The sequence below is a fragment of the Nelumbo nucifera genome, chromosome 6 (assembly GCF_055504915.1).
Source record: "Nelumbo nucifera cultivar China Antique chromosome 6, China Antique-T2T, whole genome shotgun sequence".
Classification (NCBI taxonomy): domain Eukaryota; kingdom Viridiplantae; phylum Streptophyta; class Magnoliopsida; order Proteales; family Nelumbonaceae; genus Nelumbo; species Nelumbo nucifera.
The window spans coordinates 57278238-57302469 of NC_142654.1; the positions used below are offsets into that span (position 1 = coordinate 57278238).

The following is a 24232-nucleotide window of genomic DNA, read 5'->3' on the forward strand; positions in this document are numbered from 1 at the left end:
AAAACATGGTATATCATTAAACATGTTTCCATCTATGTTTGAATGATAGATCGAAAGAGCTGAGTTCCTCCTCCTCAGATGATGGAGTTAATGGATAGGAAAAGAGGATGGAGGAGAGGAAAAGAGGATAATAGGTCGATAGGGCATTTCAGTAAAAATATGAGTTAAGGGATAGAAAAAGAGGATAGAGGAGAGGAAAAGAGGATAATAGATCGATAGAGTATTTCAATAAAAATATATACAAACTAATTTATAAAAGGGTAAAATGGGTATTTCAAAAAAATGATGCATCGATATACCATTTTCCGTCTGGATCATTGATGGAAGGAAGGAAGGTTTTTGTCAAGTCATTTAAAAATCCAAGGGAGATTTTTGCTAAAAATGAAACTATAGGGGAGGTTTTTATGATTGTTAAAAACTGTAGGGAGGTTTTTGCATTTTACCCTTATGGTGTTTGCCTTTTTTTTTTTCTTTTGGAGCACCCTCACTAGCTCAGCACCATATAGGGGTTTAACATAAAATGCCAAAAATGATGTTTGGTTGAGTCGTTCAATTAATAAATCATAAACATGTTTCTTGATTTATGTGAGAGTTATTTATCATTACACCGATTGTGTAATGGGAACATCTACCATGAATATTAACATTGAAGGACAAGAGATGTTCTCGATGTGTGGTTGATAAATGTTGTGATTCGAGTCTTCGTGGTGCTGAATTGTCAAAAGAACATCTAAAACAAACTTTATCTTGATTTTCGAGACAAAATCGTACAAAACGTTCATTAGGTAAATGGGTTGATAGATTTTATAATTTATTAATGGGTCATTTACTAAAACACCCTATATAATTTTTTGAATTCACTAAAATCTACTCTATAGTTTGCATTTTACTAAAAACCGCTTTAGTTTATAACGGATTTACTTAATTGACCTTTCATTAGATGGCATTAGAGAAAAATGACAATTTTGACCCTAATGTCCATTTTAATAAATTTAATAAAAAAAATAAAAAATGAAAATACCACCAATTACTCTATTTGACTCTATTTAGTCAATGCTATCTTTTTGTACAAAAAAAATGTCAATGGATACTTTAAAATAAGTAGTTATGGACCTATATCCTTAGAACATTTTCCATACAATATAGGTGATCATATTACTATTTTTCGATATCAAAACAAACACTTGCTAGTAAAAGATCATTAAGCATGTGTTCTGTGCACGTTTTGTGATAGGCGTTTATTAAAACCTTGTTATGTTATCGCCAAATCAACATTTTTCTTATTATGTTCATCTTTACGTATTGATATTCACAAAAACGAGTTTTGATTTATGTGCGCACCAACTATTAGGAAAAAATTCATTTTAATGCTTCTCCCAATAGTTTAACATTAATTGACTCTGGATTTATCAAGTACTTTTTTTTTTTTTTTTTGAAGATAAATCAAATACAAACGTTTATTTAATGAAAAGAACCTGTGCCAAACACAAATTGTGTTTTAGTACAATGAAAATTTATAGGAAATATTTAAATAAATCCGTGAAACTGTAAGATTGACCCTTTATAATTTGGCTGTGAAACTAGGAGAGAAAAAGATCCCATTTGTCTACTCCAAAATCCAAGTACACGGAGCTAAGCATTATACCTTTCCTTTTTTCAAGCAAGCTTCGTCTAGTCTCGTTTTTATCGGCTTCATCTAAATATGCAGACGTCTACAGCTGACATCGTAGGGCCTCGGAAGTAATTAACGGCGAATGTGTATAGAATGTTTGGCAGAAGCCTAAATCAGTAGAGGCGTTTGCAGTTTTGGATTCCTACTCCATTCGTAGGAATAGTACTGTGGGAGTGGGCTTCGAATTTCCGTGTACATTGAAATATTGATACGAGAAACAGAATACACAGGCGAGAGTCTACAAAGGAATGGCGTCCAGCAACATAAACTCAGTTTTTTATGCAGATTCCTACCATCCAATCCAAGCCGGAAGTATTGACGGCACAGATATTCTTCCTCACGACAATGCCATTTACAGGGCTCTCCTCTGTTCATCTGCCGGACTCTGTAAATTTCTCGCTAAAACAGAATAAAAAGTTTTTTTTTTTTTTAATTTCATATGTATAATTTTTTCGTATATGGCTCCGATTTCTTCATCGAACCTTACTCAACATCGATTTTGCAGACGACCCATTTGGGGATTCCAAAGTTATTGGAGATCCTTATTGTACTTTGTTTGTTGGGCACCTTTCTCACATCACAACTGAAGACACGCTGCGGAAGGTACTCCCTCATTTAGTCTTTTCTATTGTTTAGTTTTAAATTGATTTTGATGGGCCTTGTTTCTTCTTGTAGGCTATGAGTAGATATGGAAAGGTAAAGAACCTACGCTTGGTTAGGCATATCGGTAATTTCTTCCTCTTGTTTCTCGTGTCTGACGTTGTTTCTCTTTAAACGTTCAGAAATGGGTTGTCTGTTAAAATTTTTGGAATTTGTTTTATTTATTCTAATTTTTATTGTATTCAGATAATGCTCTAACTTGGACATTCTTATTGGTGCAGCTTTAATTCTTAATTTATATTCTGAAGTGCGTATATTTTGTTTTTTCAAATTTATTGGTTTAGCGAATAATACCTAACCTTTTAGCTAAAAGAAAAATTATACCTTATCAGTGTAGTTAAAGTATTGCACTGAGTTGTGACTAGGTGATTGCCTAGACATTTTGGAGGCCCATCGCATGATACTTTGTTAGCAGGCATCCATTACAAAGTGGGAGATGGAACCAGAATTAGCTTCTGGTATGATGCTTGGTGTGACCAAAGGCCCCTAAGAAGTCTCTTTCCTATCTGTTTCTAGGTGGCTGAATGTAAGGAAGCTCTTGAAAAGACTGTTATGAAGTTACTAATTCTCATGTTGGACCTCAAAGTTTCGAAGAAATCTGCTAGATTTGGATTGGAGGAGATGACTGAGTTTCTTCTGAAAGTCCAGTCTCATATACCTAAAATTGGTGTGGCTGATAAAAGGGTGTAGAAATGGAAGCATCTGGGCTTGTTTTCAGTGAAGTCTTGTCCAAATGGTATGACGGGTGATAGTGGGAATGGTATCCCTTTCAAGTTTCAAGGTGTCTTGAACCATAGAATTCTTTTAAAGGTGGCATTTGTGATCTGGAAAGCAGTACTCAATAACTGTTTGACTGAGGAGAACCTGATTCCTTCATGCAGCTGTCTCTTCTATAACCACTAGACAAAGTGTGCTGATCACCTGTCCTTCATTGCTCACTTGCATGGAGTCTCTAGGCTTTGTTTCTTTAGGTGATAATTTATGCTGGTCTTTCACTCATCAGTAAAAGAGTATTTATATTACTAAATGAATGGCCACTAATGTCCTTACAAGAAAGGGGAAATACAAGAATGTACTAGCTGATTAGTATACAATAGAATACATGGCCCAACAATAGACAAAAGCAAAGGACAAAACTACCCCTATTCTGTACTTTTCCCCTTAAGCTGATGTTGGGGAACAAGCATCAATTTGTCCATAAGAAAGTTATGCCTAGCCTTGGTCATGACTTTGGTGGAAAGATTAGCAAGTTGTAAGCTAGAAGAAACATGTGGGAGAGAAATGTTGCCAACAAGGAGATCTCTTATGAAATGGTAGTCCACCTCTATATGTTTAGTGCACTTATGAAAGATAGGATTGGAAGCGATCTTGATGGTACTCATGATGTCCACAAAGAGGGGGGAATAGATGAGCGATGATCAACATCCATATCATGAAGCAGAGCCTTGAACCAAACAATTTCACTATAGATAGAAGACATTGCATAATACTTTGTTTTAGTGGATGACTTGGAGACAACTTATTATGATTCGACCTGCCCTTGAGTTCTGTTAGTCTGATAACAGCCAAGAAAAGAGAAGAAGGAAGAAGAAAAAAAGAGAGAGAAAAAAGGAGAAAAGGAGAGAAGAAAAGTCTGGTTTGAATGAGAGAAAACAATTACCTCTCCCATTCGGCCAAACATGTTTTATATTACTAACATAATGGAAAAGACACATGTGCCCTTACTTAAATGAGGAGACACTAGTTCTAGTATAATATTACAGCCTCAACATAAGTATAAAGACAGAAATACCCCTACACTAACACTCCTCCTAAAGCTGGTGAGTATATATCATATAATCCCAACTTGTTACATATGTAGTCCACTCTTCCCCGACTCAACCCTTTTGTAAATAAGTCTGCCCACTGATTCCCTGTGTTAACATATGTAGTGTCTATCACTCCATTCAGCACCTTCTCTCTCACAAAGTGACAGTCAACTTCTATGTGCTTGGTTCTTTCATGAAACACCGGATTAGAAGAAATATGAACTGCAGCCTGATTGTCACAATAGAGCTTCATTGGAGTGTTAACATTGTATCCTATCTCCTGTAGAAGGTTCCTTAGCCACACTAATTCATAAGTAGTATGTGCCATAGCTCTATATTTCTGCACTGCTTCTCGCCACGACTGTCTGCTTCTTACTTTTCTATGTCACCAGATTAGCCCCAAGAAAAGTGCAATAGCCTGTGGTAGACCTCCTATCAGAAATAGAACTGGCTCAGTTAGCATCAGTATATACTTCTATTTAAAGTTTTCCAACACTTTTGTATATCAAACCATGAGTAGGAACCCCTTTTAAATACCTCACAATTCTTAGAACTGCATCCCAATGAGGAACCAGAGGTTTCTGCATGAATTGACTTACCACACTAACCGCAAATGAAATATCTGGCCGAGTAATGGTTAGGTAGTTCAGTTTACCTACAAGTTGCCGGTATCTACCAGGGTCTTCAAACACTTCACCCATATCACTGCTCAACTTAGTATTTGTTTCCATAGGTGTTTCAGTTGGTTTAGCATCTAACAAACCTGTTTCCTCCAGCAAATTAACCACATATTTCCTCTAACACAAATTAATACCATGCTTAGACCTTGCTACTTAGGCCATCAATTCTGATCTATTTAGAGGACTCTTAGTGAATGATCTCAGAAGAAGTGCTTAGTTTTTTCTCCTCCACTCAGCCACCCCCCTGCTGGCCCCAGTGATTTAGTAATAAGAAGGGAAGGAGGGATGACTGTAAATTTTGATGGGAGCGCGTCAAGCAGTCTAGGAGAAGTTGGTATAGGAGGTATAGTAAGAGATGGAAGGGGTATTGTTATTTGGACTTTTAGTGGTCAAATAGGTGTTGTCACAAACTCCACCAAGGGGGAAGTGTTGGAGGCTCTCACCGGAATTGGAATAACTAGAACCCTGGGCCTTCAAAATTTAATCATTGCGGGATATTCTGCAAATACCATAAAATGGCTAAGAGATAAAGAGGGTGGTCCATGGAGATTGAGCCATTTTTTGACAGAATCTAGAGACTCTCTGGAATTGCTAAATGCAAACTTTACTTGGATTCCAAGGGATTTAAACTCTGTTGCATATGGTTTAGCTAAAATAGGTGCCCAGTTGGATGTCTTTCTTTTGATCAGCAATAGAAAAATTAATTCTTTAAATTAGAGTAGAAGTATAATACAACAAGAGGTTGTGAAAAAAACATCAAACCCAAAAAGCTATCCCAAATTTATAAATGAGCCCAAAACATGGATTGTCTCTGAATTCCTTGTTTAGCTAGCCATCTGCCATGCTGTTTGCAGATATTCTGATCCATCTTATTTGGATAAGCATATCTCTAGAAAGCTGTTTGAAGTGCCTGAATTCATTCCTTAGCTGCCAAATTACCCCTTCCTCCTTTTTCAGCCAGCCCACAACCATTTTTGAATCCCCTTCAATGGTTAGTCTCTCAATCCCCATTTCTTTAGCCTTCTCCACCCCATAAACTGCTGCCAATAATTCTGATCTCACCACCAGCTTGCTGAACTGGACGGCTGGACCTGAATACAATGCTAGGATGTTTCCATTTTCTTCTCTAATTACCCCACCGATACTCTATGGGCCAGGATTGCCCATACATGAAAATTCAATTTCTTCCACCCGGCACATGGGGGCGGCCAGACCTCTGTTATTCTTTGTTTTCTAGAGGATGAAGCAGCAATTGAGGCCCCACGAATTGAGAAAGTCTTCAACTTTAAAATTTACAAAGAGCTTTAAGTTTTTGACTCAATGAGTCACTCTTAAGGTTATTACCTCTATTAGAGCTTCCTTACTTATTTCCTTGTCTTCAAAGAGTCTTATATTCCTTTTTTCTCAAAGTGTCCAAACCATTTCTTCCCTAGTGCATCTCCCCAAAATCCTGCCTCTTCTTTTAGAACACGTAAAAGCAACAGAGCTAAATGGTCCCTCCAAGCTATCAAGGGGCGCCATATCTGCAACCAAAGAGAAGAAAACCTCTCCCAAACAGAGAAAGCAAAATGTCAGGAAACTAAGAGGTGAAGAGCAATCTCACCAAATAACTTACATAAGAAGCACCAACTTGGGGACAAACACCAGTTTGGTCTTTTCCTTTGAAGCAAATCATAGGTATTAATGGAGCCATGAATGGTGCCCATTTGGATGTCTTATATAGCGATAGTTTCATTCCTGTATAATCTCCTGGGGTTTCCCCTTTGTTTTGTGCATCTTCTCATGTACTTCCTCTCTTATTAATAAAACTTTGTTACCTTTCCTTAAAAAACCAAACGACTGCCAATGATAGATGCATCTGGGGGGTGGACAGTCAAGGTCCTAAGTATCGTTTTCTAGCAGGGTCTGAATTTTTAAGTCCATGTCATCTTTCCAATGTTTAACTGCAACCGCCTGGTGGTAAGATCAAGGTATATCTATAGAGGATTGCATAACAAATAAGGTGCTATGGTTAAAAAGAAAGTGATGACAGTTAGGGGGCGAGAAATATGGGAGAAACGACATAAAGGAACATGTGCAAGTAATGGAGCAGTAGATGAAGGGGAACTTACAATGGTGGTGGATGAAGGAGGAGAACCTGGCATTGGTGCTGAAGGAGGAGGAGGCCTAGACGTTAGAAGAACTGGATGCTTACTGCAGTTGTGAGAAGAGAGAACAATGGAGATACAAAATTGTTCAGTTGGTCTTACCCAAGCCAACCTAGAAAAAGAATATTTATATCAATAAATGAATGGCAATAATGCCCTCACAAGAAAGAGAAAATAGAAGAATTTACAAGCTGATGTAGTATACAATAGAATACATGGCCCAACAATGGAAAAAATAAAGGATAAAACTACCCCTCTTCTCTATAGTACCCCTCTGAGCCATATAAACGGGTTTGGTTTCCTCAACCTAAATGGACTTTTCTCTTGTGCTTCCTTCTTTAAGTCCCTTTTGCCAGTCTCCTCTTCAGTTTTTCTCTACTAAGGAAGTTTGGTGTAGGCCTGCTCTTTCTAAGATTATGGCTTTTTGTTGGGAAGTGTTTTATGGGAAAATGATCACCTTGGATAACTTACAAAAGTGAAGACCCTTCCTTTGTAGGTATCGTGGTTAGGGTTGCTACCACATACTACTTTCATGCTCTTTTATTGTAGAGTTACGGGTTTGGCTCTTCTCGTTGTTTGGGTGCAGGCGGAATATGCTAGTAGAAGTAAGCATGCAATTTTCTTTTTTCTCTTTGCCTCAAAACAAAGGAACGTTTATGTGGAGATGTGCCAAGGCAGCTCTGATTTGGACAGTGTGGGAACAAAGGGATGCTAGAATCTTTCGAGAAAAGGAGAGAAACTGTCAAGAATTAAAGGAGAGTGTGCTGAATAGGGTAATACATTGGTTAAAGACTTTGAAGTTATTTCACCATTTTCCTTTAATGGTGTTTGGAAGAATTGGCCAACAGTAGCTAGGTGTTCATCTATAAAGAATAGGGTATCAGCAAGTTGGGTACTCCCTCCTGGAGGTTCTTTGAAGCTGAATTTTGATGGGAGCAGTCAAGGCTACCCAGGTCCCTCTGGAATGGGATGTGCCTTGAGAAATGAATTTGGATAGGTTGTATTTCTTTACTTGGATTCTTTGGGGGATTGGGGATTCTACTAGGGCAGAATTATTAGCTGCCTTGCAAGGGTTTGCAGTTTGCAAGACAATTAGGCATGGAGCAACTTTTGATTGAAGGGGATTTGAAGGTGGTGGTGGGGTGGTTCCGAGAGCAAGCTGTGTGGTGGATAAGAATGAAATCAAGAAATTTAAATGGCTGACACAAAATGTTTGTGAGAATATAGTGGGTGGGGAAATCATCAAATGCATTGGCTGATTGGTTAGCCAAGCAAGGGGCAAGTAGGGAACATTTGTTTTGAGCTCAGATGTAATTTGATATTTACTCCTTTTGTAATTTGTTTGGGAGAGGCTGCAACTTGCGCCTCTCCAAGGAATGCTTGTATTAAGCTTGAATCTCTGAATTAATAAAATTTTCATTACTTATAAAAAAATGGCGTTGTGTAAAATCATTACATATATGATGAGGAATGCTATTTCCTGTCTGGTATTCATGGTTGGTAACCAAAAAGTTGAGGCTCAGTTCTTGATTGCATTTTAATAATAATAGTTACTATTAGTCTTTTCTACTAATTTTGCTAGCTGGTTCTTGTAACTTCTGGAGGATAAGTATTCCTATTTTGTAGCATGTATAAATATCAACAACCTATGCCTCTCTTGGTATAATGTTTCTCTTAGTGCTAATATGCATTAACTTCGTGGTTATGATCTCATATAACCTACATGCTTCAAGTTATTTTCACATTGACATTAGATTGCAGATGCTTCTAAATGTTTTTTTTTTGCCATCCAACTATTTTGTCTGCATTTGCTTACTGGATCAAGTATGATAACATTGAATTTGGGTATTATTTTCTAATATTGATGCAAAAGTTGAAGAATCAAAATTGGAATTTTATGTATTTCTGTATTTTGGGATATTAGGGGGTATTTTTGTCATTTTGCATTTTTTTGTAGGGTCCATTGATAGGGTTTAATTTGTCTAGTTATAGCGTGTTTATATTTAAAATTTTATAGTCATTGCATAAGTAGGATTAGAGTTATTGAGTTTTCTTTGAATGGAAATAGGATTTAACAGCTTGGTTTGAGTCCTACTAGGATTATTGAGTCTAACAGTTTGACTCCTAAGACTATTATGAGTCTAACAGTTTGACTCCTAGGATTGTTATGAGTTTAGAGTCTAGAAATATGTATGGACGTTTTACACAAAGGCAATGAAGTTTATTGAGTTTTCTTCAGCTTATATGGTGAGCGATTCCCATGCCCTAGAGTGATTCTAGTCACCGTGTGAGTGATTCCAGGTATTTTCTCTCTTATTCCTTCAAGAAGCCATTACAGCCATCAACAACCATAAAATTATTTATCAAAAAAAAAAACAGCCATAAAATTCTGATCCAAGAAGACCATTCAACATTCTCTAAGGACTAGAACTGAGTTGGTACTACCTCAAATATACTATTTGATTAGCATGGTATAACAAGATATTGCCAAATCCAGAATAGTTGATCTTGCTATGCTTCAAGGAAAGTTTTGTAGTGTTGGTAAATCCTACTGATGTTCTTTATTTATTGAATTTAGTTGCAAGTTCTCTTTATGGATTTGTTTATGTGTGAAGATCTGCTGTTCATAGTTCTTTGGTAACTTATCTGCAGTAACTGGTGCATCATGTGGTTATGCTTTTGTTGAGTATGAAAACGAAAAGGAGATCCGCCGTGCATATGTGGTATGTTGGTTATCTCCTATACCCAAACTTTTCTCTGTCCTTGGTATCTTTTCTCCTGTAAATTTTTCTATTGTTGATTTCACAAACTCAAACTGAACCCATTTTCACCTACTAATATACAAACTGCTAATCAACATTCCTGTCGCTGATAGACAAATCTAAGCATTTTTCAAACTATAACCCAAGTCATATGTTATTTTTTTGATCAATAACTACATTTCATTAATTAATCAAAAAAATATTACAAGGATGAAGATAAACTTTCTTATCTTCTAGCTGGAGCTTGAGCTCTCAAGAACAAAAACGGAAAAATTACACTTGTGCCCAAAACATTAACTCCCTTTTAACTCCTTGCTTAGCTAACCCATCAGCAAAGGAGTTAGCTGACCTTTTCACCCAGCAGATCTTAATTTCCATCTCTTGAACAAGCCATCTAAGTTTCCTCCTCTCATTACTGTACATCCATAAACTGCTATTTTCTTTGTTCAGCCACCCTACCACCACCTCCGAGTCCCCTTCAATGATGAGTTTTCTATTATTCATCTCCTTAGCTCTTTGGACTCCTTACAGAACTGCAAAAATCTCAGCCCTGAGAGAATCACCCACTCCAATTGGGCCTGAAAACAAGGCTAAAACCAGCCCATTCTCATCCCTAGACACACCTCCAATCCCCGATTGTCCTGATTCCCTCGACTACTCCCATCAAAGTTAAAGTTTTAAAAAACCGGCCGGGGGGGGGTCCGATACACATTCATTATTGTTTTGGGCTGGGTGCAGTTATCACCCGAAGGCATCCCAAAGTTTAATTTTGCCATCGGCCTTATACTTCACTGTGAATACCCATCGACATTCGACTGTCTCCTTGTTTGGGGGGAGATCAACTATTTCCCAAGTTTGGTTTTTGACCAAAGCATCTATCTCATCTTGCATGGTTGTTTTCCACTAAGGTTTGGAGAGAGCCTCAGTAACATTCCTGGGCATAGACACAGAATCCAGGGAAGAAAGAAAAGCATGGTAGGAGGGTGATAAGGCACTATAGGAAAGATGGTGTGAAATGTAGTGGGCTGTACACTTTCTCTTCCCTTTACGAAGTGCAATGGGAAGATTAAGGTCAGTGGGATCAGCTGCAATAATGGTGTTAGGGACATAAACATTATCATCAGAAAACATAACAGACTCAGGCTCAAGAGGAATACCTGGAACTGTATCTGCCGAATTTGGAGTTTCAGAAGGACTGACAGAGAGTGTTGTGGGTCGAGGATGTGTGGAGCCATTGCTGTGAGGCTGACCATAGTGGCTCAGGTAATGAAACTGGAGGTGCAGGCGCTGGCTGAACTGATGGTGCAGGTGGTGGCTGAATTAATGTAGGTGCTGGCTGAGCTGATGGAGGCACCACAGAAACAGGAAGAGGAACAGATTGTGAGTTATCCTCCCCAAAACTCTCCCCCTAAGGAGAACCACTCGAGAAGAAGAATGTGGATTCAAAAAAGGTAACATCCATAGTGACAAATCTACTCATCGACACTGGGTCATAACAGCAATACCCTTTTTGGTTCTGAGCATACCCAAGAAAAACACATTTCTTGGCCTTAGAATCCAATTTCTTGCGATAAGGGCCAAGAATGTGAACGAAAGAAACACGACCAAAAACCCTCAGAGGTATATGAAATATCTCTCCATCTGGAAAAAGAAGGCTAAATGGCACCTTAAACCCCAAAGTCCATGAAGGAACACAGTTAATCACATGTACAGCTATAAGAACTGCATCTCCCTAGAATTGCACAGGAACTGAAGCACACACCATAAGATTCCTTCCCACCTCCACAATGTGTCTATTTTTCCTCTTAGCAACTCCATTCTATTGTAGTGTATATGCACAACTGCTCTGATGATCTACACCATGTTCTAAGAGATACGTGGTTCGGTCCTTCTCAAAGTACTCTTTGGCATTATTTGATCTAAAAGCCTTAGTTCTCACTCAAAATTGCGTGAGAACCATCTGGTGGATTTGTCATACTAAGTTAGGAACCTCATCACATGATCTCATCAAATATATTCAAAAATATCGTGTATAATCATCCACAAACAAGAGAAAGTAATGGAATCCTCCCATGGAAGGGATCTGATATGGCCCCCATACTTCAGTGTGAGCAATATTAAAAGCAGAAGTATTCCTTTTATTACTTGGCTTAAAAGACTGTCTACAATGCTTTCCTAACTGACAACTCTCACACTCCAAACTAGATAATTGAATAGACTCAAACAGCTTTGGGAAAAGTCATTTCAAAGAACTAAAAGAAAGATGTCCCAAGTGATTGTGCCAAAGCATAATCCGGTTCCTTGACTCTGACCCACTACTACTGCTGCTGCTAACATGATGGCCCTGATGTCTCGGAATCTCATCTAGAAGGTAGACTCCATTCACCTCATGATCACTCCCAATCATCTTCTTTGACTCCAGATCTTGCAAAACACAATTACCACGAAGAAAGGTCACAGAACAATTCAAATTTTTTGTCAAAGAACTAACAAACAGTAGGTTGGTATGTAGTCTAGGGACATGTAAAACAAAAGACAGTGTTATATCATTGGTCACTCTAACTGTCCCTTTCCCAACAATGGGCATATGTGAACCATCTGCTATAGAGACTCTGTCTCTGCCAGAGCACAATTGATAGGAACTGAAAATGGTAGGGGCATTAGTCATATGCTCAGATACTCCTGAGTCTATAATCCAGGGAGGTCCCTCCTTACCTGAAGTGGATGCAAGATTTGCAGTTGCATATGAACTACTTGTATGTGCAAAGGAAGTGGTGTAGTTAGCTCCTGCATTCTACTGTCCATCTGGAAGGCTAGAGCTGGGTGAATCTTTCTTACTCATAAGTTGTCCAAACCTCTCCAGTTCTGTTCTCACTGCTGCTACTGCAATGGATTCCCAATTAGTTTGGGAGAGAGGGGCTGAAGAGTCTCCTGTAGTGGCTACATTTGCATTTCCCTTTTTGTTTTTTATCCGAGCAGGCATAAGATTTGGATGAAGCTTCCAACAAGTGTCCCTGGTATGCTTAGGTCTCTTGCAATAATCACACACCAAGTCCTTCTTATCTTCCCTTCTAGTCTCACTACTCCTCCTGTCTCCATTCGGCTTAGGTTTTGTTGTACCAACCATAGCCGATTGGTCAATCCCAAGCTGTCTCAGCATTACATTCCTCCTACTTTCCTTTCCAAAGACAAAAGCATAGGCCTAAGAGAGTGTCACACTCTCCCTAGAGAGAATATGTTGCCTAGCAATGTCAAATTCAAGGTTCAGCCCTGCCAAGAACTCAAAAACCCTATTCTTCTCTACCAGTTTGTGTTAAGTTGCTGTATCATTTACACTTTCCCATACCACAATTTCTAAGTGATTTATTTCCTGCCATAGGGTTTTCAGCATGGAGAAATACACAACAAGAGGTTTTTCTCCCCGTTTCATACTTATCACCTGATTTCTTAACTGATAGGCTCTGGCTTCATTTTGCTTTGGAGAGTAGGTTTCAGTCACTCCATCCCAAATCTCCTTAGCAGTATTAGCGTATAGGAAATTTTTTGCAATATGAGGTAACATAGAATTATACAGCCAAGACATTACCATGTAATTCTCTTGCACTCATCGGGAAGAGTCTGTATCAAGTTTCTTCTCCCTAGTGAGATACCCTAATATTCCACGGGCACCAATAGCCATCTTAGCTGATTGTGCCCACTCCAAATAATTTGTAACATCAAGTTTTACTGTAATAATGATCCCAGACCCAAAAATATCACTACAACCTCCAACACCCAGTCCCATAGTACTACTGGTAGATTTCATCTCGGTATTCCAACTCTCCATTTTACATCAAACAGTTCAACAGTAAGAAAAAATAGATTGTTGACCTTCAAAAAATAATTTAATACCACACACACAAAAACCAAACCTTCTGGAAGAAGAAAACCCTAGTTGGAGGGAAATCTCTCTCCTCCCCATGCCTACCAACAGAGAGAAAAGTGAATTGATCACTCCAGGAGGCCTAGAAAATTTCAGAAACCAAACTGCCCTGTTCAGAAAATCAAAAGAAAACTAACAATACCTGGGCGCCCAAGATCAGATAAAAAACAAAGAGTCCAACTTTTCTGGGACTCTTCCCCGTACTCCAGTTCTTCCTGATTTTGATGCCGAATAGTAGATCACCTTCCTGATGTCTAGATCCCACAAAAAACTCCAAGAACTGGGCAATCTATAGCAGATCGATCAGCCCTTTACTACTTCATGTAGTCGGCTGATCTAGGGCTGCATGAAAATGCTTCAAGAAACCCTAGCCGATGCTCTGATACCAAGTAGGAATATGCTGAAAAAAATATGAAAGAAAGTAGTTTCTTGAAGAGAGGAGGAGAGAAGGAGAAGAAGAGAAGTTGAAAAGAAAAGAGAGCAATAATTTGGCCGCCCCCTTCACTTATTATTTATACTAAAATAATAGAACAGTACAAAGACAACTATGCCCTTATAGGGTGGCAAAACATAAAATAGCATATATAACACTCAAAAAAATAATAAAATTTGGACTCACATAACTACTGTGGTCCCCACCTCCTATCTAACAACTAACATAAAACATCTACTCAGAAAAACATCATAAAACTAATTAATCTTCAACACCATTTATTAGGTGTTCTGGGATATTTTCTTTGTTTTATATGAGAGCTTGATACCTCTTGATGGTCATCCAAGGTTCACTTTGTTGTTTATGTGCGATGGGCTATCTTGGTTCCTTCTAGGTGTTGGTGGTGTCCATTTTTTGGTTTTGTTATATTTTTATATTTCCTCTATCATTTTGTCTTTTGGTGTATGTATGCAAGATTTATGACAACACTGTCAATGATTGTAATGTCTTGGTAAAAATATTTGTGTTGTTTGGTATCATTGCTACCTCTACCTGCAACGTCTGGGGTTGGTGAACACAAATTTTTGAGAAGATACTTTTTCGACCACAAGCCTTTTGCGTTGATCAATACAAATTGCCATTTCTACCTGCAGTGTCAAATTTGACATTTTGTAATGCCAATGATCAATACCATGCATGCACTTTGTTAGTTAACGTGACTATCTTATGTGATGCGACAAGACACATTTCTTAAAAATTTGTATTGACCAACTCCAAATGTTGCAGGTAGACGTGTCAATGATACCAAATAACACCTTAGTCTTTATTATCACCTTTGAGCGGGAGATGATAATTCCTCAAATAGTTAGCAACAACCTCGTCAATCTGAATACTTGCCACAAATAATAGGATAAGGCATTGTTGAGTTGACTAGAATCTTGCCAACCTGAAGTCCATGGTCAAGCTATTAAGGTCATAATGTTTAATGGTTGAGGAAATGGTGAATTTATCTTGTTATGCTATGTTTTAACTCGTTAAAACTATGGAAACTTCATTTTGAAGAGATGTGGGATAACATGGTCAGCCACCTTTATTCATATGGACAACTGTAATACATTTGTAATGACCTTGAACAGGTTTTACCTATGGATACATGTGACTTTGTGGTGGACAGATGCTTCTTGAAGTAATTGACATTCTTGACTTTTTGACTAAATATTGTGGAGTATTTTAGCCAAAAAAAACTAGTTTATGGTCATTTTTTGATGAATTATTTTCCTATTATATGTAGGATGCACATCATTCCATAATTGATGACTCTGAAATTATAGTGGATTACAACAGGCAGCAGTTGATGCCAGGGTGGATTCCACGAAGGCTAGGTCAGTTAAAGAAGCTCCATTTTAACCAATAGGTGTTTATTTACAAGATCATTCTAAATGTTCTCTTTCATAAATAGGAGGGGGCCTTGGTGGTAAGAAGGAGTCTGGACAGCTTCGCTTTGGAGGACGTGAAAGACCATTTCGAGCTCCACTGTATGAACCTTCATGTTTAATATGTTTATTTTTACCTGGACCACTCAATTCTGGCTTGTACTGCAGCATTGGATTGAGAATTCAGATGCATGTGATTCAATGATATAGAAACTGCCAATCCAAAATATGAATCTATTAGGTCAACTTCATTATTCATGATTAAGGTTGCGATTTTGCTTGGCACGTCCTGAACCCAAGAGGTGCAGCCAGAGAGAGAATCATTCCTTCCCAAATGTCAATAGGGAAAGGGCTGGATGCAGGCTCATTTTTTACTTCAGATTTAGATTCAGGCCCTGGCTCATTTTTGAGGCCAGAATTAGATTCAGCCTTGGCCTGTAGTGCCTCTGTTCCAGCCGGAGATTCTGCACTCTGGCTTGAACTTCATATACATGTGTGTGCATATGTACATATGCATGTGTTATTTGCATTATGTATTTATGTGGAAATTATGAAGTGAGGAGGATATATTAGTTGATCTTTAATCTTGATAACTATTTTTTGGATGGTTGCTTCCACTACCTTTCTTCTACACCCAGTTTGTTTTATTATGTAATTCCCTGTCAGTCCTGAAAATAGATGTTCTTTATTAGCTCTTGTTTATCTTTAATTATAAAACTGGTAAAATATGCCCTCAAAGACACTGATAGTCCTCAAAATACCCTCTCTTGCAAGACTATCTGCTAGTTAATTGATTGATCTAGGATCTTGATGAAATGATGGCTGACTATGGATACTAAAGAATCTGTCTTTAATCTGCTAATTGGGTTGTGACAGCTGATTAGGCTTGTCTCGCCTCTCATCTATCAAATCACAATATTAGCACCTTCTGTTCACCAGTTACTGTGAATGCTAGAACAACAGCACCTTCACCAGTCCAAAAAACTCATCTAGTTTTTAATGGATCTCTCTAGAGGCAGCCCATAAGCGGTGGGGTGGCAAATGGGTGGGTTGGGTAAGGGTTGAATACCAACCCACCATATTGACCCACCAACCCACCATGACCCATCATCAATCCTTGTTAAAGGGTCATAACCCACCCTAACCCTAATCAACCCTGACCCACTTGACCCATCCATATTGACCTTTAATCACCCTCATCCGTACTAACCCATCTACCCTCACCTATAAATACAAAAATGGGTCGGGATGGCCCGTATACCCGAAATAATTATTTTTGAGAGTGGAAAAATAAAGAGGAAGAGAAGAAGAAATGAAGAGGGAGAGAAGAAGAAATACTTCTGTATTGATAATGTGTTGATAAAACATGTTGAGCATACAGCTTAAATAAGAAAAGATAGGAGAGACAAACTCCTAGGATCTCTCTCAATTACTCCTAGAATCTCTCTCAATTAAGGATTGATTAAATCTTTCCCTTAATCAATCTTTCCTAATTTTATTCAAATCTAATCTTTCCTAAATTTATTCAAATCTGTAATCAATCAAATCAAATATGTAATAAACCAAATCAAATCATTCTACATTTGTAGCAAATCATATCTTTCTTAATTTGCCGCAAATCATATCTTGTCGACACTCCCCCTCAAGTTGGTGCAAAGATATCTATCATGCCCAACTTGCTAACTTGAAGTTCAAATGGTTCTCTCAACAATCCCTTAGTCAAAACATTTGCAACTTGCTGTGTGGTTGGTACAAACGGAGTGCAAATTATTCATTTTTCAAGTTTCTCCTTTATAAAGTGTCTATCAATCTCAACATGTTTAGTCCTGTCATGTAGAACCGGATTATGAGCAATGCTGATAGCTGCCTTGTTATCACAATACAGTTTCATAGGAAAACTCACTGGTCTCTTAAGATCTGCTAGCACCCCCTTTAGCTAAAGAACCTCACACACTCCTTGAGCCATTGATTTGAATTCAGCCTCAACACTGCTTCTAGCAACTACACTTTGCTTATTGCTTCTCCAAGTAATTAAATTGCCCCAAAGAAATGTGCAGTACCCCGAAGTTGACCTTCTATCAGTGATTGAGCCTGCCCAATCTGCATCTGTATACACTTCAACCCCTCTCTTCTCATTTTTCTTGAAGAGTCCTTTTCCTGGTGTGCCTTTTAGATACTTAAGAATTCGATACACAGCTTCAAGATGTTCTTCGTACGGGGAGTGCATAAATTGACTCACCATGCTCACAGCAAAGGCAATGTCAGGACGTGTGTGTGACAAGTAAATCAATCTTCCTACCAGCCTTTGGTATCTACCTGCATCTACTGGAACCTCATCTTTAACTTCTCTGAGTTTAGCCTTAACTTCTATCGGAGTGTTTGAAGGTTTGCATTCACTCATTCCAGTTTCTTTCAAGAGGTCTAGAATATATTTTCGTTGCAAAACCACAATGCCCTTCTTTGATCTAGCCACTTCCATTCCAAGAAAGTACCTTAGCTGGCCTAAGTCTTTAATCTCGAATTCCTTGGCTAAACTCTGCTTTAGTCTGCTCATCTCTTCAATATCATCTCCAGTCAAGATTATGTCATTAACATAGACAACCAGAACCGATACCTTGTAACCTCTCCAGTCAAGATTATGTCACAAACATCATTTTCAAAACTGGATCAAAGCATTTGTAACCTCTCTGATTAGTGGGATAGCCTACAAAAATACATTTATGTGCTTTTGGATCAAGTTTTGAATGTTTAGGGTCATGGTTATGAACGAAGGCCACACTTCCAAAAATTTTTAAGGGAATGCTTGTCACTAGCCAAGAGTTTGGAAAACAGTCAATGAAAACCTGTATGGGTGTTTTAAAATCCAAAATTCGTGTAGGCAGTCTGTTAATCAAATAAGTGGCCGTTAAAATGGCTTCTCCCCAAAGATACTTAGGAACCTTAGTTTGAAAACTTAGGGCTCTAGCAACTTCAAGGAGATTTTTGTTTTTCCTTTCAGCCACCCCATTTTGTTGAGGTGTATTATTACACGAACTTTCGTGTACAATTCCTTTCTTAGCAAAAAAATTCCCTAACACATTGTTAAAAAATTCCTTTCCATTATCACTTCGAAAAATTTTAATTTGAGTCTGAAATTGTGTTTGAACCATGTTATAGAAAGTTTTAAACACAGTTTCAACATCTGATTTCTCTTTTAAAAGGAAAACCCAAGTGACCCTAGTATGATCATCAATAAAAGTAATGAACCAATGCTTTCCAGAAAGAGTTGTTACTCTAGAAGGACCCCAAACATCACTGTGAATCATGGTAAATGGTTTTGATTTTTTATATGGTTGGGACGGAAAAACAACATGATGATGTTTTGCTAATTCACAAGATTCACACTTAAAACACGAATGATTTTTATTCATGAATAACTTGGGAAATAGATGCTTTAAATATTGAAAGCTAGGATGTCCTAACTGATATGCCATAACAAAACTTCACTGTCACTAGAAACCGAGATAGAGCTGAAACAAGTCTGTCAGTCTTGCCTTCCAAAGGTTGATCCTTTATTAAAGAGGTAGAGACCACCATCCAGTTTAGCACCCCCAATCATCTTCCCCGAGGTTAAATCCTGAAATTCACAACAAGAAGACAAAAAAAATAACCCGACAATTATGATCAAAGGTTAGTTTGCTGACAGATAAGAGATTGTATGATAGGTTAGGAACATGTAGAACATTTTTAAGGTTTAGAGAAGGAGAAATAGACACAGTTCCTTTCTCAGCAACAGTAGCAAAGGAACAATCTGCAATTTTAACCTTTTGATTCCCTGCACAGGGTGTATATGAAGAAAAGAATTGTGAAGTGCCGATCATATGATCAGTGGCACCTGAATCTAATATCCAAGAGCCATTAGATTTGGTACAAGCAATGGCTGCAGTGAAAAAATTACCTGACTGGGCTAGAGAGCAGGATGGGTTAGAGTTTCTTAACGGTTGAGATTGAAACATTTTATATAAGTGCTATATTTGTTCTTTTGTGAAAGGAAGAGACTCTGAGGATGATTTTTGCCCTGGATCCGAATTGCTTACTTGAAGCGCGCGGACATCTCCCCCTGACTTGTTGTCATTGTCTGATTTTTTCTTCCAACCTGCTGGTTTCCCGTGTAGCTTCCAGCAGGTTTCCCGAGTATGCCATGGCTTTTTACAATGATCACACCAAGGCCTTTGCTTTCCTCTTCGTTTATCTCCGTCTACATCTGCACCTCGGGCTACAAGAGCGGACCCTTCATTCTCGGTTTTTGTTTCATTAACAATCTTCAACATCACTTGCCGCTGTGCTTCTTCTCTACGCACTTCTGAAAAAACTTCTCTTATAGTAGGCAAGGGCTTTCGCCCTAAGATACGTCCCCGAACTTCATCGAGTTCTTTATTCAAACCAGCCAAGAAGACAAAGACCCAACCTCTTTCTATCTTCTTTTTGTACCAAGCACTGTCACTCGGACTTTCCCATTCTTCTTCTTCAAATAAATCCAGCTCCTTCCAAACAGCCATCATCTCATTATAATAAGCAGTTACTTCATGCTTACCTTGCTGCATCTTTCACATTCGGGTATTCAGTTCGAACAGTTGTGAATGATTGTGCAGATCTGAATAGGTTTCCCTAACAGCTTCCCACACATCACGAGTAGTTGGCAGGAACATGAATGGTTTTCCAACCACAGGATCCATAGAGTTGATCAACCAGGCGGTAACCATAGAATTTTCAGAACGCCACTGCCTGCACTTTGGATCATTAGTGGCTGGCGGTTTTACTTTGCCATTCAAATAGCCGAGCTTTCCTTTGCCGTCGATCACCAACTGCACGGACTGAAACCACTCAAGATAATTCTTTCCATTCAATTTGTGAATGGTAATCTGAAGAGAATTCTCAGAGAGAGAATGGCCGCTGACTGAATACCTCCCTCCAAAGATGTCACACCACTGGTAGCATCTGAAGAGGCTGAACCAGAGCCAACCATGGCGGCCTTAAAATTCATGATCAGACCCTAAAGCTCTGATACCATGTGGAAAAATAAAGAGGAAGAGAAGAAGAAATGAAGAGGGAGAGAAGAAGAAATATTTCTGTATTGATAATGTGTTGATAAAACATGTTGAGCATACGGCTTAAATAAGAAAAGATAGGAGAGACAAACTCCTAGGATCTCTCTCATTTACTCCTAGAATCTCTCTCAATTAGGGATTGATTAAATCTTTCCCTTAATCAATCTTTCCTAATTTATTCAAATCTAATCTTTCCTAAATTTATTCAAATCTGTCACGTGACAAAACCGAGTCAGGTCAACCCGTATACCCGAAAATGCAAAAATTGTAGATAAATGTAGAAAATAGTAGAAAAAATTGCAGGAAATTAAGAACTTTTGTAGAAAAATCAGAAAATATGCAAAAAATACTAGAAAAATGCAAGAAATGCATGAAAAACACCTGAGAAATGCAAAAATTATGTAGAAAAGCACAAAATGCAGAAAAATACCAAAACATTACAAAAAATAGCAGAAAAAGTGCGTAAAATGCAAAAAAATGCATAACTTTTATAGAAGTGCTTTTGTAAAAGTGCTTTCACAAAAGTACGCTAAAAGTGCTTTCACAAAAGTACTATTAAAGTACTTCCGTAAAAGTGCTTTCATAAAAGTACTTTTGTAAATGTGCTTTTGTAAAAGCACTTTTATAGAAGTGTTTTTATGCTTTCATAAAAGTACTTTTATAAAAGTGCTTTCATGTAAAAGTACTTTTGTAAAAGTGCTTTCGTAAATGTACTTTTATGCTTTCATAATTGTTTTTGTAAAAGTACTTTCATAAAAGTGCTTCCGTGTAAAAGTACTTTTGTAAAAGTGTTTTTATGATTTCATAAAGTGTTTTCGTAAAAGTACTTTCGTAAAAGTGCTTTTATAAAAGTGCTTTCGTGTAAAAGTGCTTTCGTAAAAGTCCTTTTCATAAAATTACTTTATAAAATTGCTTTTGTAAAAGTGTTTTTGTGTAAAATGAGATGTGAATGTGCTAAGAGGCTTGAGTTCGAGTCACTTCAACTGTTGTTTTTTTGAGATTTGGTGAGTATAGATAGAGTTGACTTTGATGCAACCCATCGTGACCCTAATGGGTACCCTTGACCCAACCCACCCTGACCCTTTTTCATTGACCCTAATGGGTTACTTGACCCATATTGACCTACCAATAGATCGGGTGGGTATGGATGGGTTCCAAGGTGGGTGGGTCAAATGGGTTGGGGTCAAGATTGCCAGCCCTACCCATAACATCTATATCTTCTTGACAGTTTTTCAAACATAGAATGATTTTTACTTCTATATTTGAAAATGTTGATTATGGTGATTGCAACTAGCTTATTAGGGCCATGCACATGAAAGTAATGATGCTGCTATATGGTTTCCAACACTGGAATGGTACACCTACATTCTGATCATTTAACATTTGTTTCTGTTACATTATTTTATAGAAAGTTACAATTTAATTTATTTGAGAGCAACACGTAGAATAATATGCCTGAAAATCAATCTATATTCTGATGAGAATATAAGAGTGGAGAGCAGAAGAGAAGAGAGATTGAAAAGGGGGTAGAGTTAGTGGTGGTCCTGCCACCCCATAGTTCTGTTTATATGTTTGTAAAATAAAACATCAGTACAATTACACTAATACCCCTGCTGGCTGCCGCCTGTATGAAAAGAGAAAACAATACAGCAAAAAAAAAAAAAAAGAAACATAAACATAAAGAGGGACCCCACAAAACTACTGTACTACATCTCTACAATAAACATATCCAACAGGAAGATAACTTATTGGATATGGAAAGTACAGATACACTGACCTCATCAAATGCTCAAATGTTCACTTGCCCCAATTGACATTGATTTGTATTATGGTTCTCTGTATTAACAGATCTGTTAACTTGAGTTCATAGGTTAGGTAAAGACTTCTCACTGAAAAGTTACATTTAGAAAGAGCTCTTGGATAAAAAAGAGATGTGGTCCTAATATCATACTAAAATGAGAAGGATTTAGTTAAAATAATGCTGTTCTTTTATTATATAGTAATAACTATATGCATCTTTGATTATTAAGCTGCATGTATCCTTCATGAAACTAGGCGACCAATTCCCTTGGACGATTTGAAAAGGCTTGGGATTCCACCTCCTCCCGAAGGAAGATACATGTCACGCTTTCAGGTAACATTTTATTTTCAACAACTTTATGACATGTCATTCAAGATTCAAGAACTAGTTAGCATGAAGTTCCATCTATAAGGCTGTCAGTAAGTGTAGTTAACTCAGCTCCTTGTGCTCAGCTCACTTGATGTGGGCTTGAGCATAATAGTTAGGTTCATGGGACAAGCTCCACTGCCCCAGACTTAATTGAAGCTTGTTCAACTAGATGGGTTGATCAGAGCTTGGTTCTCTTGGATCCTTGAGTCATAGGAATATTGGCTGGATGAGCCTTGCTGATATTTTAAGTCTAAGCTGAGAAGAGAAATATTGCCTGGTTGACAACCCTAGCTTTGTTGGGGAAGATAAACCAGCCCTATCCTTGTTTAGGGATGAGCCTTTTGCTGCTAAATCTGACTTATTAGTATGAAACAGTAACAGTATGAATATTGCCTTAAATGGTTATAGGTCCCATCACCGCCTAGAAGACCAAGGAGCTCAGTTGACAGGGAAGAACACTCTCACAAGCGCCATAGATATAGCAAACATTCCCATCGGCATGAAAGGAGGTCCCAAAGTAGAGATCTCCATTCTGATTGAATGGCGACAAGCAGTCCTTTTCTCTATATAAGGGGTCTAATTTGGAGAATTGCAAGGCCAAAGCATAAGGGAGCTCAAGATGCATGGACCCTGTGGTAGAATCTCAAAATATAAGCACTTGATTATATTCCTGGTAGAGCTTCTCAATACATTTTTGCTTTGGTTTTCGTTTTTCCCCTGCTATGTACATTGTTCTCTAGTTGACTGAAGGAATCCCCTTATATTGTGTAATGTTGAGATTAGATTGCTTTTATTCTTTATATATGACACTGTCTTTGACACTTTTCATATTTATAAGATAAAATTATTTTGTCCTGTGGTGGAATGTCTGCAACAGCTATTATGTACAGAGCAGAATGTTGGAAATGCGTGTGTTAAGGTGAATGAGTGGAAAAACCAGAGAGGACAGGGTCAGAAATGAAATTATCCAAAAGAACTAAGGAGTAGCTCTGATAGGTGTGACAAAATGAGAGAAAGTAGACTAAGATGGTTTTAGTCATGTGCATAGAAGACCACCAATGGCACCCGTGAGACGTGAGTCACGTGACTATTTATTGCAAGTTAAAGGGGCTATGGATAGGGGTGGTTTCAAGCCGAAACTAGAAATATAACCTCAAATTCAGCTTGAGTGAAATCCATATGTTGACCTTGATTTGGCTCAAGCTTGATAATGGATCAAGCTTATTCGAGTTCAATTTTGAGCTTTCTGGTGAACCTATTTTCAAATTTCAAAAGGTTTATGATGGGCTTATTATAATAATACCATTGTATATAGGTGATAGTGTGATACAAATCTGCTACCATAGGTTCCTCTACATATGAATGGGAATAGTTTCTTTAAGGGTAAAAAATAAATAAACAAATTACAAGATATTATTTAAAGAAACAAAGACATAAGGTTAAACTAGAACAAAGAAA

At 37.9% G+C, this 24232-nt stretch overlaps 1 protein-coding gene across 1 annotated transcript; it reads left to right on the plus strand.

Moving 5' to 3' along the window:
• The first annotated feature begins 1576 nt into the window (after nt 1-1576).
• On the plus strand, nt 1577-23629 carry LOC104601990 (RNA-binding (RRM/RBD/RNP motifs) family protein). Its single transcript, XM_010265519.3, has 8 exons — nt 1577-2059; nt 2178-2275; nt 2348-2399; nt 9620-9690; nt 15376-15466; nt 15544-15619; nt 22660-22738; nt 23183-23629. The coding sequence occupies exons 1-8, from the start codon at nt 1921-1923 to the stop codon at nt 23312-23314; spliced, it is 738 nt and encodes a 245-aa protein (XP_010263821.1). The 5' UTR covers nt 1577-1920; the 3' UTR covers nt 23315-23629.
• Nucleotides 23630-24232: the final 603 nt, after the last annotated feature.

Bases quoted from the DNA above. Each gene is read 5' to 3' on its own strand.
- LOC104601990 (XM_010265519.3), top strand. From the start codon at position 1,921: ATGGCGTCCAGCAACATAAACTCAGTTTTTTATGCAGATTCCTACCAT. The intron at 2,060-2,177 runs GTAAATTTCTCG...TCGATTTTGCAG, and splicing joins CTGTTCATCTGCCGGACTCT to ACGACCCATTTGGGGATTCC. The intron at 2,276-2,347 runs GTACTCCCTCAT...TTCTTCTTGTAG, and splicing joins CTGAAGACACGCTGCGGAAG to GCTATGAGTAGATATGGAAA.